Consider the following 15,367-nt stretch of genomic DNA (forward strand, 5'->3'; position numbering starts at 1 on the left):
GAGGGGGCAAGGTGATGGACAGCCTTGAAGCCCAGGGTGAGGAGTTTCTGCATGATGCGCAGATTGATTGGTAGCCACTGGAGATTTTTGAGGAGGGGAGTAATATGCTCAGAGCGTTTCTGGATAAAGATCGCATCTCATCTCATCTCAATCTCATTCCTCACAGCTGGCAGTGTCTTCACTCACCCTCAGACCTCACCCACTTCACCATCACTTGATCGGCAGCCCCCACACAACACACACACGAACACACAGAGTCGGCATGGCCTGGGAGCCCAGAGCCGGGCCACTTCTGCCTTGCCTTGACTCGATCTGTCCCGCCTGTGCAATGGGGCCCGATGTTGGCAGCATCTACTCTACCTGAACTGAGGCGGGCTGTGAGCGCCGATCTGGACCTGCTCCCTGGCCGCTTCCTGTCGGTAGGAATTGCACCGCACCTGGGGACAAAAACATGGGGAAGGGGGGGTGATGCCCAGGTGGGCGGAGAAATTGAATTTTCACGACCTCAGTGCCATCAAACTATTGTGGATCTTGGCTAAGGTGGTCAGTCATTTGGGCAGCCTTACTCTCCCCCGCAAGCAGCTTCCAAGCCTTATTGAAGGCCCATCTCCTCCAAGAGGCCTTCCCTGATTAAGCCCACCTTTCCTCTTCCCCAACTCCCACTACATCGCCCTGACTTGCTCCCTTTATTCATCCCCGTCCCAGCTCCAACCCAGGTATGTCCATATCTGTCATTTATTTATTTACACTGATGTCTGTCTCCCCTTCTAGGCTGTGAGCTTGTTGTGGCCAGTGAATGTGTCTGCTTATTCTTATATTGTCCTCTCCCAACAGCTTAGTACAGTGCTCTGCACACAGTAAGCTCTCAATAAATACAACTGACTGACTAACTCCCAGGCGATAGAATGAATATTGTTACACTGCACTCCTCTAAGTGCTTAGTACAATGCTCTGCACCTAGTAAGCGCTCAATAAATACAGTTGGCTAACTCCCAGGCGACTGAATGAATATTGTTACACTGTACTCCTCTAAGTGCTTAGTACAATGCTCTGCACCTAGTAAGCGCTCAATAAATACAGTTGGCTAACTCCCAGGCGACTGAATGAATATTGTTACACTGTACTCCTCTAAGTGCTTAGTACAATGCTCTGCACCTAGTAAGCACTCAATACATACAGTTGACTAACGCCCAGGTGACAATGAATATTGTTACACTGTACTCCTCTAAGTGCTTAGTACAATGCTCTGCACCTAGTAAGCACTCAATAAATACAGTTGATTAACTCCCAGGTGACTGAATGAATACTGTTACACTGTACCCCCCTAAGTGCTTAGTACAGTGCTCTGCACACAGCAAGCACTCAATAAACACAATTGACTGACCAACTTCCAGGTTCGAGCTCTTTCCACTAGGCCCCGCTGCTTCTTTCAGCCCCGACTCACGTGAGCATAACTGAGAAAGAAGAGCTGATTGTTGGTGAATCCCAGGCCGGGTAGAAGAACCTCTTCTGCTCCTTGTCGCTCATCACTGATCCATTTCCGGTAGGCCTAAAGAGAGGAGGAGGAGGAGGTAGGAGGAGGAGTCAGGATGGGTCATTCTCCCCTTTTCTTTAGCCAAATTCCATTCCCGGATACCGGAGCGATCCATACCCTAAAGGCTTCTCGCAAGCCACCGTTGTCCGCGATATTTTCCCCCAGCGTTCTCTTCCCTTTCACCTGGTGGGATAGACAAAAAAGCCCATCAAACTTCCATGAGGGGATTGTGGAGGTCTCCAAAGAAGCAGCGTGGCTTTAAGAAGCATCGAGGCCTAGTGGATAGAACACGGGCCTGGGATTCAGAAGGACATGGGTTCTAATCCCGGCTCTACTTTATGTCTGTTGTGTGACTCTGGGCAATTCACTTCTAAAAGCTTTAGTTAGCTCATCTGTAAAATGGGGGTTTAGATGGCTCCATGTGGGACAGGGACTGTGTCCAGCCTGATGAACTTATATCTACCCTAGTGCTTATAACAGTGCTTGGCACATAGTAAGCGCTTAACAAGTACCGCAATTATTATTTTGTTTTCTCAAATGAAAGCATTTCTACTTTGGAAGCATTGCGGTATTTTCTACGGGGTTCCATGGGTTTTGCAAAGTGGGCATGGAGTGTGCCTACCAACTCTGTTATATTGTACTCGCCCAGGCGTTTGGTCAGTTGGTCAGTGGTATTTATTGAGCGCTTATTACGTGCACAGCACTGTACCAAGAGCTTGGGAGAGGACAAAGGACAGAATTAGGGAAATAATCCTTTCCCATAATGAGAGTACGGTCTAGAGTTCTGTGTCCTGCACACGGTAGGTGCTCAACAAATACAATTGATTGATTGATTTGAGCATGTGTCTACTGCTCAAATAGGAACTCAAATAAAAACGCGTGCCTAGTTTGCTTATTTTATTGTATCCCTCCGCGTTTGAAAATAATTCCTGGGTCAGCCCTCTGAGTAGCAGACTCTTTCCACAAGTTCACAAGTTCAGAGTAGCAGCGTGGCTCAGTGGAAAAAGCCCGGGCTTTGGAGTCAGAGGTCGTGGGTTCGAATCCCGGCTCCACCACAAGTCCGCTGTGTGACCTTGGGAAAGTCACTTAACTTCTCTGAGCCTCAGTTACCTCATCTGTAAAAATGGGGATTAAGACTGTGAGCCCTACGTGGGACAACTTGATCACATTGTATCCCCCCAGCGCTTAGAACAGTGCTTTGCACATAGTAAGCGCTTAACAAATACCATCATTATTATTATTATTATTACTAAGAGACATTTCCTCCAAGAGACTGTAAGCTTGCTGTGGGCCAGGAGTGTGTCTGTTATTGTTATATTGTACTCTTCCAAACGCTTAGTACAGCGCTTTCCCCACAGTCAACACTCAATAAATACGGCTGAACGAACGACGCCCAAACTCAAGGAAAACTTCATCAGAATCCTGACCACAGTCACCAAACAGCTTTACCTACATTTAAGCCCGCCTTCCTCCAATAGTAGTTGCTATACTGGTTAACCATACATTTCGATTTCTCCTTAAACTTTTCTTCAGAGTCAGAAGACCACCAAGGATCCAGATTTCCGTTCTTGTCGTATTTTCTGCCTGATGGAAAACAACACAAGGGATCGTGCCTGGTTTCAGTAGTGAACGTAAAGAGCTGAAATCTAGTTTCCAATGGCCGGGATTGCTAGTGGGGAATTAGCATTCTGCCTCTTGAAAAACAGTGTGCACTAGTGGAAAGATCAGGAGCCTGGGGGTCAGAGGTCCTGGGTTCTAATCCCCCTCCGCCACTTGTCCGCTGTGTGAAAAATTGATATTAAGATTGTGAGCCCCACTTGGGACTGTGTCCAACCCGAGTTGCTTGCATCCATCCACCCCAGTGTTTAGTACAGTGCCTGGCACACAGTAAGAGCTTAACAAATGCCATCATTCATTCATTCATTCATTCAGACTCCGAGGCCCACGCTCTATTAGGCCATATTGGTTCCCCAAGCACTCAGCACAGTGCTCTGCACACAGTAAGCACTCAATAAATACCATTGAAGATGATGATAGTCTTTTAGACTGTGAGCCCACTGTTGGGTAGGGACTGTCTCTATATGTTGCCAATTTGTACTTCCCAAGCGCTTAGTACAGTGCTCTGCACATAGTAAGCACTCAATAAATATGATTGATGATGATGATGATAATCTGCAGTCACGCCTTACTGTGAAAACACACGTCTTTCTGCCAATTTGAGTTGTGGTTTGGGGCTCTGCCCCTGTGCCCAGCGCTGCGGGAAGCGGGCAGGAAACCCATCCCTCACCCACCACAGCGCGGACCACCAGCTTATAACCCACTCTGACGGGCTTCTGAAGAAAGAAGGACAGGCAGAGGAAGTGAGTCGCTCGCGCCTCAGTTCCCTCATCTGGAAAATGGGGATCAAGACTGTGAGCTCCATGTGGGATAATAATAATAATAATAATGATGGCATTTATTAAGCGCTTACTATGTGCAAAGCACTGTTCTAAGCACTGGGGAGGTTACAAGGTGATCAGGTTGTCCCTCGTGGGGCTCAGAGATTTAATCCCCATTTTCCAGATGAGGTAACTGAGGCCCGGAGAAGTTAAGTGACTTGCCCAAAGTCACACAGCTGACAATTGGGGGAGCCGGGATTTGAACCCATGACCTCTGACTCCAAAGCCCGAGCTCTTTCCTACTGAGCCACGCTGCTTCTCTGGGATGGAGACCGTGTCCCATCTAATTACCTTGTATCTACCCCAGCGCTCAGAACAGTGCTTGGCTTAAAGTGAGTGCTTAAAATAATAACAAATAATACAGAAGCAGCGTGGCTTAGTGGAAAGAGCCCGGGCTTGGGAGTTAGTGGTCATGGGTTCTAATCCCGGCTGCACCACTTGTCAGCTGTGTGATTTTGGGCAAGTCACTTTACTTCTCTGTGCCTCAGTTACCTCAGCTGGAAAATGGGGATTAAGACTGCGAACCCCACAGGGGACAACCTCATCACCTTGTATCTATCCCAGCGCTTAGAACAGTGCTCGGCACATAGTAAGCGCTTAACAAACGCCATCATTATTATTACCACAATTATTACTGTTGTTATTTCTGTTATTTCCCCCCCATCTTACCTCCTTCCCGTCCCCACAGCACCTGTATAAAAGTATATATGTTTGTACATATTTATTACTCTATATATTTATTTATTTATTTTACTTGTACATATCTATTCTATTTTATTTTGTTAATATGTTTGGTTTTGTTCTCTGTCTCCCCCTTCTAGACCGTGAGCCCACTGTTGGGTAGGGACCGTCTCTATATGTTGCCAACTTGTACTTCCCAAGCACTTAGTACAGTGCTCTGCACACAGTAAGTGCTCAATAAATACGATTGATTGACTGATTGATTGACGGACGGTGGAAATGTCAACTGGCATAAAACCCAAGTCTTCTCCTTATCATTCTCGGTTCCCAGGCCATCAGAATGCCGACTTTCTACCCAGAATGGGGAAGGGGTGGCCAGTTTCTGCTCACCAGAAACTCATCATTTGGGACTCACCATTATTGTCGAATCCGTGGGTAAATTCGTGGCCCACGATCACTCCGATAGCGCCATAACTCAGAGACCTGCAAGGTAAAGGCGTGACAATGAGGAAGTCGTGGCCATGAAAGTCAAATAAATCACCCCGAGCCATTTCAAAACAAGTCTCCATCTAATCCAGCCTGCTTAACCCATCAGAGGGACTAGCGGAAAGGGCCTGGGGGCCAGAGGACTTGGGTTCTAATCCTGGCTCTGCCGGTTGTTTCCTGTGTCACCTTGGGTAAGTCACTTCACTTCTCTGGGCCTCAGTGGCCTCAACTGTAAAATGGGGATTCGATACTTGTTTTATCTCCTATTTAGACTGTGAGCCTCATGCAGGACTTGGACTTTGTCCAATCTAATTGACCGGTATCCACCCTAGAGCTCGGAACAGTATTTGCCACATATACCATAAGAAAACAAAACAGGACAAAAAAAACCAGCAGACAGCCTCTTTAGGACGTCAATCAATCAATCAATCAATCATTTATTGAGCGTTTACTGTGTGCAGAGCACTGTACTAAGCGCTTGGGAAGTACAAGTTGGCAACATATAGAGACAGTCCCTACCCAACAGTGGGCTCACAGTCTAGAAGGGGGAGACAGAGAACAAAACCAAACATATTAACAAAATAAAATACATAGAATAGACATGTACAAGTAAAATAAATAGAGTAATAAATATGTACAAACATATATACATATATACACGTGCTGTGGGGAAGGGAAGGAGGTAAGACGGGGGGGATGGAGAGTGGGACGAGGGGGAGAGGAAGGAGGGGGTTCAGTCTGGGAAGGCCTCCTGGAGGAGGTGAGCTTTCAGTAGGGCCACCCAGAACTGGCCCACTCGTGTTTAATGTACGCCTTTGGGGGTGGTGCATAATTTTCATCAGTCAATTACTTCATCCGAAGTCCTTTGCTACCATTTTGGGATGGATCATTGATAATAATGATTATTATTACTATTGTGGAATTTATTAAGAGCCGACTACATGTCAAGCCTTGTACTAAGCGCTAGAGAAGATACAAAATAACCAGGTCAGACGGCGTCACCGTCCTACACAGGGCTCACAGCTAAGTAGGAGAGGAGAATAGGTATTGGATCCCTATTTTACAGATGAAGGAACTGAGGCCCAGAGTAGTGAAGTGACTTCCCCAAGGTCACAGAGCAGGTAAGTAAGTGGCAGAGTCAGGACTAATAATAATAATAATAATGATGGTATTTGTTAAGCACTTACTATGTGCAAAGCACTGTTCTAAGCGCTGGGGGGGATACAAGGTAATCAGGTTTTCCCACGTGGGGCTCACAGTCTTAATCCCCATTTTACAGACGAGGGAACTGAGGCCCAGAGAAGTGAAGTGACTTGCCCAAAGTCACACAGCTGACAAGTGGCAGAGCCGGGATTTGAACCCACGACCTCTGACTCCAAAGCCCGGGCTCTTTCCACTGAGCCACGCTGCTTCACCCAGGTCTAGAACCCAGGTCTCCCACGCTCCTTTCATTACGCTACAGACGGGGTGGGGATTTTTTTTTTTTCCATTCTTAAATTACATTCCAGGCAGTTGAGCTGAGAAACCAGATAATAAACAAACAGCTACACATCATTCCACATTGTTCCCCGGATACCATTTGGTGCCCCAGTGGATGGTTAATGGAAACATAACGCCATTCTTCTTGATATGCAGGGCCCATAACTCAGCTTCTTATTGTGCAAAAGCAGAAAATTGATTTCAGATATCAGGCAGGAAAAAAAAAAAATCAATGTAATTCCTGCATCCCTCAGCAACCGCAACTAAACGGTTTGTCCTGAGTCAAATGAAGAGGTGTTCTCAGCCAACCAAGGGTATTTACTGAGCGCTCAGCCTGGGCCGAGCACTGTATTAAGCGCTTGGGAGAGTTCAGTGCTTGGGTGACAAGCAATGTGGCCTAGAGGATGGAACAAATGCCATCATTATTATTATTATTATTATCCCGACTCTGCCACGTGTCTGCTGTGTGATCTTGGGCAAGTCACTTGACTTCTCTGTGCCTCAGTTTTCTGGGGATTCAATACCTGGTCACCCTCCTACTTAGACTGTGAGCCCCATGTGGGGCCTGATTAGCAGCACGGCCTGGAAGTCAGAAGGACTTGGGTTCTAATTCCGGGTATGCCACTTAGCTGTTTGACCCTGGGCAAGTCACTTCCCTTCTCTGGGCCTCAGTTTCTTCATCTGTAAAATGGCGATCCAGTACCCGTTCAGTACAGTACAATACAGTACAGTTCCCTCATCTGTAAAATGGGGATTAAGAGTGTGAGCCCCATGTGGGACAGGGACTGTGTCCGATCTGATGAACGTGTATCTACCCCAGTGCTTAGGACAGTGTTTGTCTTTTAGACTGTGAGCCCACTGTTGGGTAGGGACTGTCTCTATATGTTGCCAATTTGTACTTCCCAAGCGCTTAGTACAGTGCTCTGCACACAGTAAGCGCTCAATACGATTGATGATTGATGATGATAGGACGTGGTTAGCAAGTACCATAATTATTATTATTCTAAGCTAGCTTTTGCCATTAGGCAAGCTTAGAATGAAGACCCGAGTGCTTAGTACAGCGCTCTGCACAGAATAAGCGCTCAATAAGTACGATTCGCTCCTTTCAGCAGCGAGACGAGAGTGAGACACATAGGACTTACTGGTCCCTAGCCAGCCTGCCAATCATTCTGGTTTCCTTTCATTCTTTGGGGTAACTTTTTCCACTGCTTACTTACCGAGGATATGCCGTTCCCCAAAAGAAGGGCTTCTGCAGCTCCCCGGCTGGGAACCCTGCGAGAAAAATACCAGGTTCATTCAATCCTACTTATTGAGCGCTTACTGTGTGCAGGGCACTGTTCTAAGCCCTCGGGAGAGTCGAGCAGAACAATAAACACATTCCCTGCCCACGATGAGTACTGTGGTATTTGTTAAGCACTTACTATGTGCCAAGCACTGTTCACTGAAGCACAGAGAAGTTAAGTGACTTGCCCAAGGTCACACAGCAGACAAGGGGCAGAGCCAAGATTAGAACCCACGTCCTCTGACTCCCAAGCCCGGGTTCTTTCCACTAAACCATGCTGCTTACGGTCGAGAGGACAAGTCCAACTCCACATGAACCCCATCATCTGGGAAGTATAGGTTGCTTAGTTACTGTACTGCGTGTAGCTTTCTGGGGGGTTTATTGCTTTTTTTTATTGTTCAACATCCCCTTTTTTCCAGCAATTCAGTTGTACCACCAGCCTGGCCAAAAGACTGAATAAAAAGCATATACGAAAAATGCGCACGCACCCAGTTATGCCCGAAGGTGTTTTTTCCGTGTTTTGGCTAGCAGACTGTTTCCAGACTGTGAGCCCACTGTTGGGTAGGGACCGTCTTGCCAACTTGTACTTCCCAAGCGCCTAGTACAGTGCTCCGCACACAGTAAGCGCTCAATAAATACGATTGATTGATTGATTTGTTAAGTTCTGACTACACGCCGAGTTCCTAAGTAGTTTGCTCCCTCTCCCCCCTGCCACTGGCTATAACTGGCTATTGCCAAGAAGCAGCACGGCCTAATGGATAGAGGAAGGGCCCGGCAGTCAGAAGATCTGGGTTCTAATCCCAGCTCTGCCACTTGTCTGCTGAGGGACCTTGGGTAAGTCACTTCACTCCTCTGTGCCTCATCTGTAAAATGGGAAACCGTGAGTCCCACATGGGGGGACTGTGTCCACCCCGATTTGCTTCTATCCACACCAGTGCTTAGTACAGTGGCTGGCACACAGTAAGAGCTCAACAAATAACACAATTAGTATTATTAATAATAATAAATACCACTGATTGATCGATTGACCGATCCAAGGGCGGAAGAAACCAAAATGACCAAAAGCCTCCTGCTCTTGGCTCCGTGGACGCCGGCTATACTTGGAGGAGCCGTGCCGTCCTGTTGTGATTGGAAATATATTTTCCGTCTTTCCCAAATGACCCCAGGGGCCCCGAGCCCAAGGACTTACTGATCTGGTTGGTCGAGGCGCTGTAAAAGGCGTTCACGGTCGTTGGGTTCGTAAACCACCTGCCGGGAGAGGAGCAGACGTGACGACAACAAAATCGTTCAACTGTCGGAGCGGGGAAAGGGCTCCCACGAAGCTCGTTTTGTTCCCTCGAGGCAGAAGACTGGACTATGTGTGAAATCCACACACAAACAACCCCTACACAAAACCACAACCACCTCTGTCCGCGCGGACAACATCATTGTTGAGATTGGAGTACTGCGTGCACAGTAAGCGCTCAATAAATACGATTGATTGATGCCACTATTTAAGCCGGGGAACTGACTTCTCGAAGCATGAATTCATGGCAGGGAATGTGTCTGTTTATTGTTACACTGTACTCTCCCAAGCACTTAGTACAGTGCTCTGCACACAGTAAGCACTCAATAAATACTATTGAATGAATGAATGAATGAATATCAGAAGCAGCGTGAATGTGGCTTCCAATTCCGGCTCCGTCACACGCCTGCTGTGTGACCTTGGGCCAGTCACTTCACTTCTCCAGGCCTCAGTTCCCTCATCTGGACAGTGGGGATGAAGAAAGTGAGCTCCATGTGGGACAGGGACTGTGTCCAACTTGATGACCTTGTATTTACCCAGTGCTTGGAACAGTGCTCGGCACATAGTAAGCGCTTCACAAATACGACAATTATTATTTTTATTAGATAAGCAGCATGGCCTAATGGCAAGAGCACGGGCTTGGGAATCAGAGGACATGAGTTCTAATCCCGGCTCTGCCACGTGTCTGCTGGGTGACCTTGGCAGGTCATTTCACTTTTCTGGACCTCAGTTACCTCACCTGGAAAATACAAATTAAGACTCTGAGCCCCATGTGAGACAGGTACTGTGCCCAACCTGATGACAGTGTAACCACCCCAGTGCTTAGAACTGTGCTTGGCACATAATAAGCGCTTAACAAATACCATGATTATTATTGTTATTTTTTAGGATGATTTGCACTTGAAAGATTTCTGCCTGCTGGCTCCTGTTTAAGAATTTCTCAATGAATCCTGTGCTTCTACAGAAAGGGAGCCCCACTTTTGAAGGCAAAGCCCCATTCCCTCAAGCAGACACCCGCAGAAACAGGAGGATGTTTAAGAGGACCTCCTCCTCCTCCCCTTCTTCAAAGCCTTAATGAAGGCCCATCTCCTCCAAGAAGCCTTCCCTGATTGATTATGATGATGGCATTTATTAAGCGCTTACTATGTGCAAAGCACTGTTCTAAGCGCTGAGGGGATACAGAGTGATGAGGTGGTCCCACGTGGGGCTCACAGTCTTCATCCCCATTTTACAGATGAGGGAACTGAGGCCCAGAGAAGTGAAGTGACTTGCCCAAAGTCACACAGCTGACAAGTGGCGGAGTCAGGATTTGAACCCATGACCTCTGACTCCAAAGCCCGTGCTCTTTCCCACTGAGCCACGCTGCTTCTCTCTGATTAAGCCCTCCCTTCCTCTTCTCCTTCTCCCTTCTGTGTCACCCTGACTTGCTCCCTTTATGCATCATCATCATCATCATCATCAACCATATTTATTGAGCGCTTACTATGTGCAGAGCACTGTACTAAGTGCTTGGGAAGTACAAATTGGCAACATCTAGAGACAGTCCCTACCCAACAGTGGGCTCACAGTCTAAAAGGGGGAGACAGAGAACAAAACCAAACATACTAACAAAATAAAATAAATCCCACACTTATGTCCAAATCCGTCATATATTTATTTATATTACTGTCTGTCTCCTCCTCTAAACTGTAAGCTCGTTGTGGGCAGGGACTGTGCCGGTTTATTGTTGTATTCATTCATTCATTCAATCGTATTTATGGAGCGCTTACTGTATGCAGAACACTGTACTAAGCGCTTGGGAAGTACAAGTTGGCAACATATAGAGACGGTCCCTACCCAACAGTGGGGTCAGTACTCTCCCAAGCGCTTAGTACGGTGCTTTATACACAGTAAGCGCTCAATAAATACGATTGAATGAATGACTGAATGAGGACTTTCAAGGCTGGAGTGTGTCAAACTTCCAGGGAAATAAGAGAGCAGTGGATGCAGCCATTTTCTCTTTCAAGGGAGAGAAATAATAGAGACTAGATATTCAGGTCTCTTGGAGTCCTGCACCACATGCTAAGAACACCCTACTCCCTCCCTGAAATCCCCTTACTGAGGACTCAGTACAGTGCTCTGCGCAGAAGAAGTGCTCAATAAACGCCATGGATCGAACAAATGATCCTCTGGTGAGAAACCCCATTAGCATCCATTACTTTTTCACATTGGTTAGTGAAGTGATTAAAAATACTATTTCTGCTATGACAACTACTTATTCTTAATTCCCCTTCTAACTAGAGGGCTTTTCTCTTCAGAAGTCATTTGGTCTAGTATTCTATTTATTTTATTTTGTTAGTTCTATTTATTTTATTTTGTTAGTATGTTTGGTTTTGTCTCCCCCTTTTAGACTGTGAGCCCACTGTTGGGTAGGGACTGTCTCTATATGTTGCCAATTTGTGCTTCCCAAGCACTTAGTACAGTGCTCTGCACACAGTAAGCGCTCAGTAAATACGATTGATGATGATGATGATAGTAGAAAGACCACAGGCCGAGATTCAGAAGACCTGGGCTCTAAATCCAGCTCTGCCACATAATAATAATAATAATAATAATAATAATGATAATAATAATAATAATAATAATGATTGTGGTACTTGTGAAGTGCTTTCTGTGTTCCAGACACTGTACTAAGCGCTGGGGTGGACACAAGCAAATCGGGTTGGACACAGTCCCTGTCCCACGTGGGGCTCTCAGTCTCAATCCTCCTTTTACAGATGAGCGAACTGAGGCCCAGAGAAGTGAAGTGACTTGCCCAAGGTCACACAGCAGGCAAGTGGCAGAGATGGGATTAGAACCCACCACCCCAGCCGGTGGCTCTACCAACTATGCTCCGCTGCTGTGTGACCTTGGTCAGGTCGCTTCACTTCTCTGGGCCTCAGCTCCTGCATGTGTACAATGGGGATTCAATACCCATTCTCCCTCCCATGACTCTGTCCGAACTAATTATCTAATTACCTTACTAATTATCTTATAACTACCCTAGTGATTAGTACAGCACATAGTTAAGAACCTAAATAATAACACAGCTATTATTTTTATTATTAGGGCCTTTCAGAAGAGAACTGAATATATTCCCAGAACGTTGATCATTTCACAGACGGTTCTTTTCTACTTTATAGAAATGAGGGGCAAAAAGTGCGATTAATTCACCACAGCATTCCCTTGCCAATGCTTTTTTCTTTGCCCCAGAATTTTTGGACCAACAGAGTTGAGGAAGAAAGGAAGAGTTTAACCCTTGCCCTTAACTTCAGTTAGGACTAGCTCATCATATCGCTCTTTGGAGGTTATGGCAGAGATAACGTGCTTTGTGTTTCTCTGCTTGAGCTTCTTCATGTATGTGAATTTCTCAAGGCCTCTAAATTAGACCCAATATTCAAAAAGTGAAACATTAAGGTATTCAGGATGTCTACTGTCCAGTGAGCCTTTAAAATACGATTCAATGAAGACAGAGAGCACATATCAAGCGAATTAACAAGCCAATTAACCTAGCAGACCCAATAATGACAACCGACCAGGCTAAAAGAAGGGAAGATGTTTCTGAATGGTGAGACAAATTTTAACTGCAAAAATTCACTTCTTTCTCTCATCATTTCCATTCCCCTTGTGGCTAACAATCTTCGCCCTTTCAGCGGGAACAGCAGAGAATTAACCTACTCAACTGAAGCACTGGAAAGATTGAGTTTGATCTGAGAAACCCACTTCTAATTCTTTATGTGATCAACACTTATTTTTTTAAATGGCATTTGCTAAGCACTAAGTGTCAAGTACCGTTCTAAGCGCCGGGGTAGATCCAAATTCATCAGGTTGGACACAATCCCAGCTCCACATAGCACTCACAGTCTAAGTAATGAATCCCCATTTTACATTCATGGAAACTGAGGCGCAGAGAAGTTAAACGCCTTGCCCAAGGTCACGGAGAAGGTGGCAAAGCTGGGATTAGAACCCACGTCCTCTGAATCCCAGGCCCGTGCTTTATCCATTCATTCATTCATTCAATCGTATTTATTGAGCACTTACTGTGTGCAGAGCACTGTACTAAGCGCTTGGGAAGTACAAGTCGGCAACATGTAGAGACGGTCCCTACCCAACAAAGGGCTCACAGGCTATCCACTACATTACCCTCTTTTTCTATGGGAAGGATTTCCAAGGATAGAGAGCCGATCCATCCCATCTTCTCCTACTCAAAGTCTATTCAGGGAGAAACAGAAAGCTCCTCATTGTAAGCTCGTGATGGGTGGGGAACGCGACTACTTAATTTTGTTGCACTGTACTCTCCCAAGTGCTTAGTACAGTGTTCTGCACTTCATTGATTCATTCAATCGTATTTATTGAGCGCTTACTGCATGCAGAGCACTGTACTAAGCGCCTGGGAGAGTATAATACAGCAATAACCATACACACTCCCTGCCCACAACGAGCTTACAGTCTAGAGGGGGAAACAGACATTAATATAAATCAATAAATTACAGATATGGCACTCAATGAATACCACTGTTTTATTGATTGATACGTCCCTCTCCCTTCCCTCCATCACACCTTCCCCCAAAACTGCATCCCATTCCGACTTCCCTCTATTTTTTTCCGGTCTACTCACTCAGTCTTGGGAACTTCCTTTCTCAGCCAGTAGAAATCCGATTGGGCTAAATACTTGCGGGTTTGCAGCACATTGCCAAAATAGTCAGATTCCGAAAACTTCATCTGGATAAAAGAAGCATCAATCATTACGTCCTGCCTGGAGAACACATCATTCCCCTCCTGACTTTTTTTCCTCATCGTGGCTGTGGCTAAACTGTCATTTCAACCCAAGGTTCGCTGTCTCCTCGAAGAAAGAAAATAAATAAATAAATTTATTTATTTATTTTACTTGTGCATATCTATTTATATTTTATTTTGTTAGTATGTTTGGTTTTGTTCTCTGTCTCCCCCTTTTAGACTGTGAGCCCACTGATGGGTAGCGACTGTCTCTATATGCTGCCAATTTGTACTTCCCAAGTGCTTAGTACAGTGCTCTGCACACAGTAAGCGCTCAATAAATACGATTGATGATGATGATGATGACCTCGTAAGCCTATCTGGCCAATTCAGAAACCAGTGGTATTCGCCTACCTCATGGAGAGCACTGTATTGAGCGATCGGGAAAGTACAGTAGAATTCATTTATTCATTCAATTGTATTTATTGAGCACTTACTGTGTGCAGAGCACTGTACTGAGCACTTGGAAAGTACAATAGGGCAATAAAGAGAGACAATCCCTGCCCACAACGGGCTTACAGTCGAGAGGACTGTAAGAACACTGAACTAAATACACTAAATATACTAAATACACTATAATCAATCAATCAATCATATTGAGCGCTTACTGTGTGCAGAGCACTGTACTATGCGCTTGGGAAGTACAAGTTGGCAACATATAGAGACAGTCCCTACCCAACAGTGGGCTCACAGTCTAAAAGGGGGAGAATATAACAATAAACAGACAAATTCCCTCCCCACCACGAGCTTACAGAAATGTTTAACTTGACTCACCTTCCTGATATGGGCCATATGTTTTAGACTGCAAGCTCCTTGCAGGCAAGGAATGTGTCTGTTTATTGTTATAGTGTACTCTCCCAAGTGTTTAGTATAGTGCTCTACACTCAGTAAGCAGCATGGTCTAGTGGAAAGAGCCTAAGCCTGAGAGTCAGAGGATATGGGTTCTAATCCCGGCTCTGCCACTTGTCAGCTGTGTGACCTTGGGCAAGTCACTTCACTTCTCTGGGCCTCAGTTCCCTCATTTGTAAAATGGGGATTAAGACTGTGAGTCCCATGTGGGCCAGGGACTGTGTCCAACCTGATTAGCTAGTATCTATTTGAGCAGTGCTTGGCACATAGTAAGCGCTAAACAAATACCACCATTATTATTACTATTAAGCGCTCACTAAATACGACTGAATGAATGATGGATTGGCATCCCGCTCTTAACAGCATCATCATCAATCGTATTTATTGAGCGCTTACTATGTGCAGAGCACTGTACTAAGCGCTTGGGAAGTACAAATTGGCAACATATAGGGACAGTCCCTACCCAACAGTGGGCTCACAGTCTAAACAGCAGACACAACCAGGTCTCCAGACCTATATGCTGCCAACTTATACTTCCC

General features: G+C 45.8%; 1 protein-coding gene across 1 annotated transcript in view; it reads right to left on the reverse strand.

Moving 5' to 3' along the window:
• Positions 1-15,367, reverse strand: part of PHEX (phosphate regulating endopeptidase homolog X-linked) — an 82,231-nt gene that overhangs the window by 6,570 nt on the left and 60,294 nt on the right. Inside the window, exons 14-21 of the mRNA XM_038757279.1 lie at positions 13,822-13,925; positions 9,090-9,148; positions 7,836-7,890; positions 5,069-5,136; positions 2,988-3,118; positions 1,652-1,717; positions 1,445-1,549; positions 361-437 (exon numbers count right to left, since the gene is read on the reverse strand). Coding sequence (XP_038613207.1) covers positions 361-437; positions 1,445-1,549; positions 1,652-1,717; positions 2,988-3,118; positions 5,069-5,136; positions 7,836-7,890; positions 9,090-9,148; positions 13,822-13,925 — 665 coding nt within the window. The remainder of the gene's footprint in view (positions 1-360; positions 438-1,444; positions 1,550-1,651; positions 1,718-2,987; positions 3,119-5,068; positions 5,137-7,835; positions 7,891-9,089; positions 9,149-13,821; positions 13,926-15,367) is intronic.

The sequence above is a fragment of the Tachyglossus aculeatus genome, chromosome 15 (genome assembly GCF_015852505.1).
Source record: "Tachyglossus aculeatus isolate mTacAcu1 chromosome 15, mTacAcu1.pri, whole genome shotgun sequence".
NCBI classification, from domain to species: domain Eukaryota; kingdom Metazoa; phylum Chordata; class Mammalia; order Monotremata; family Tachyglossidae; genus Tachyglossus; species Tachyglossus aculeatus.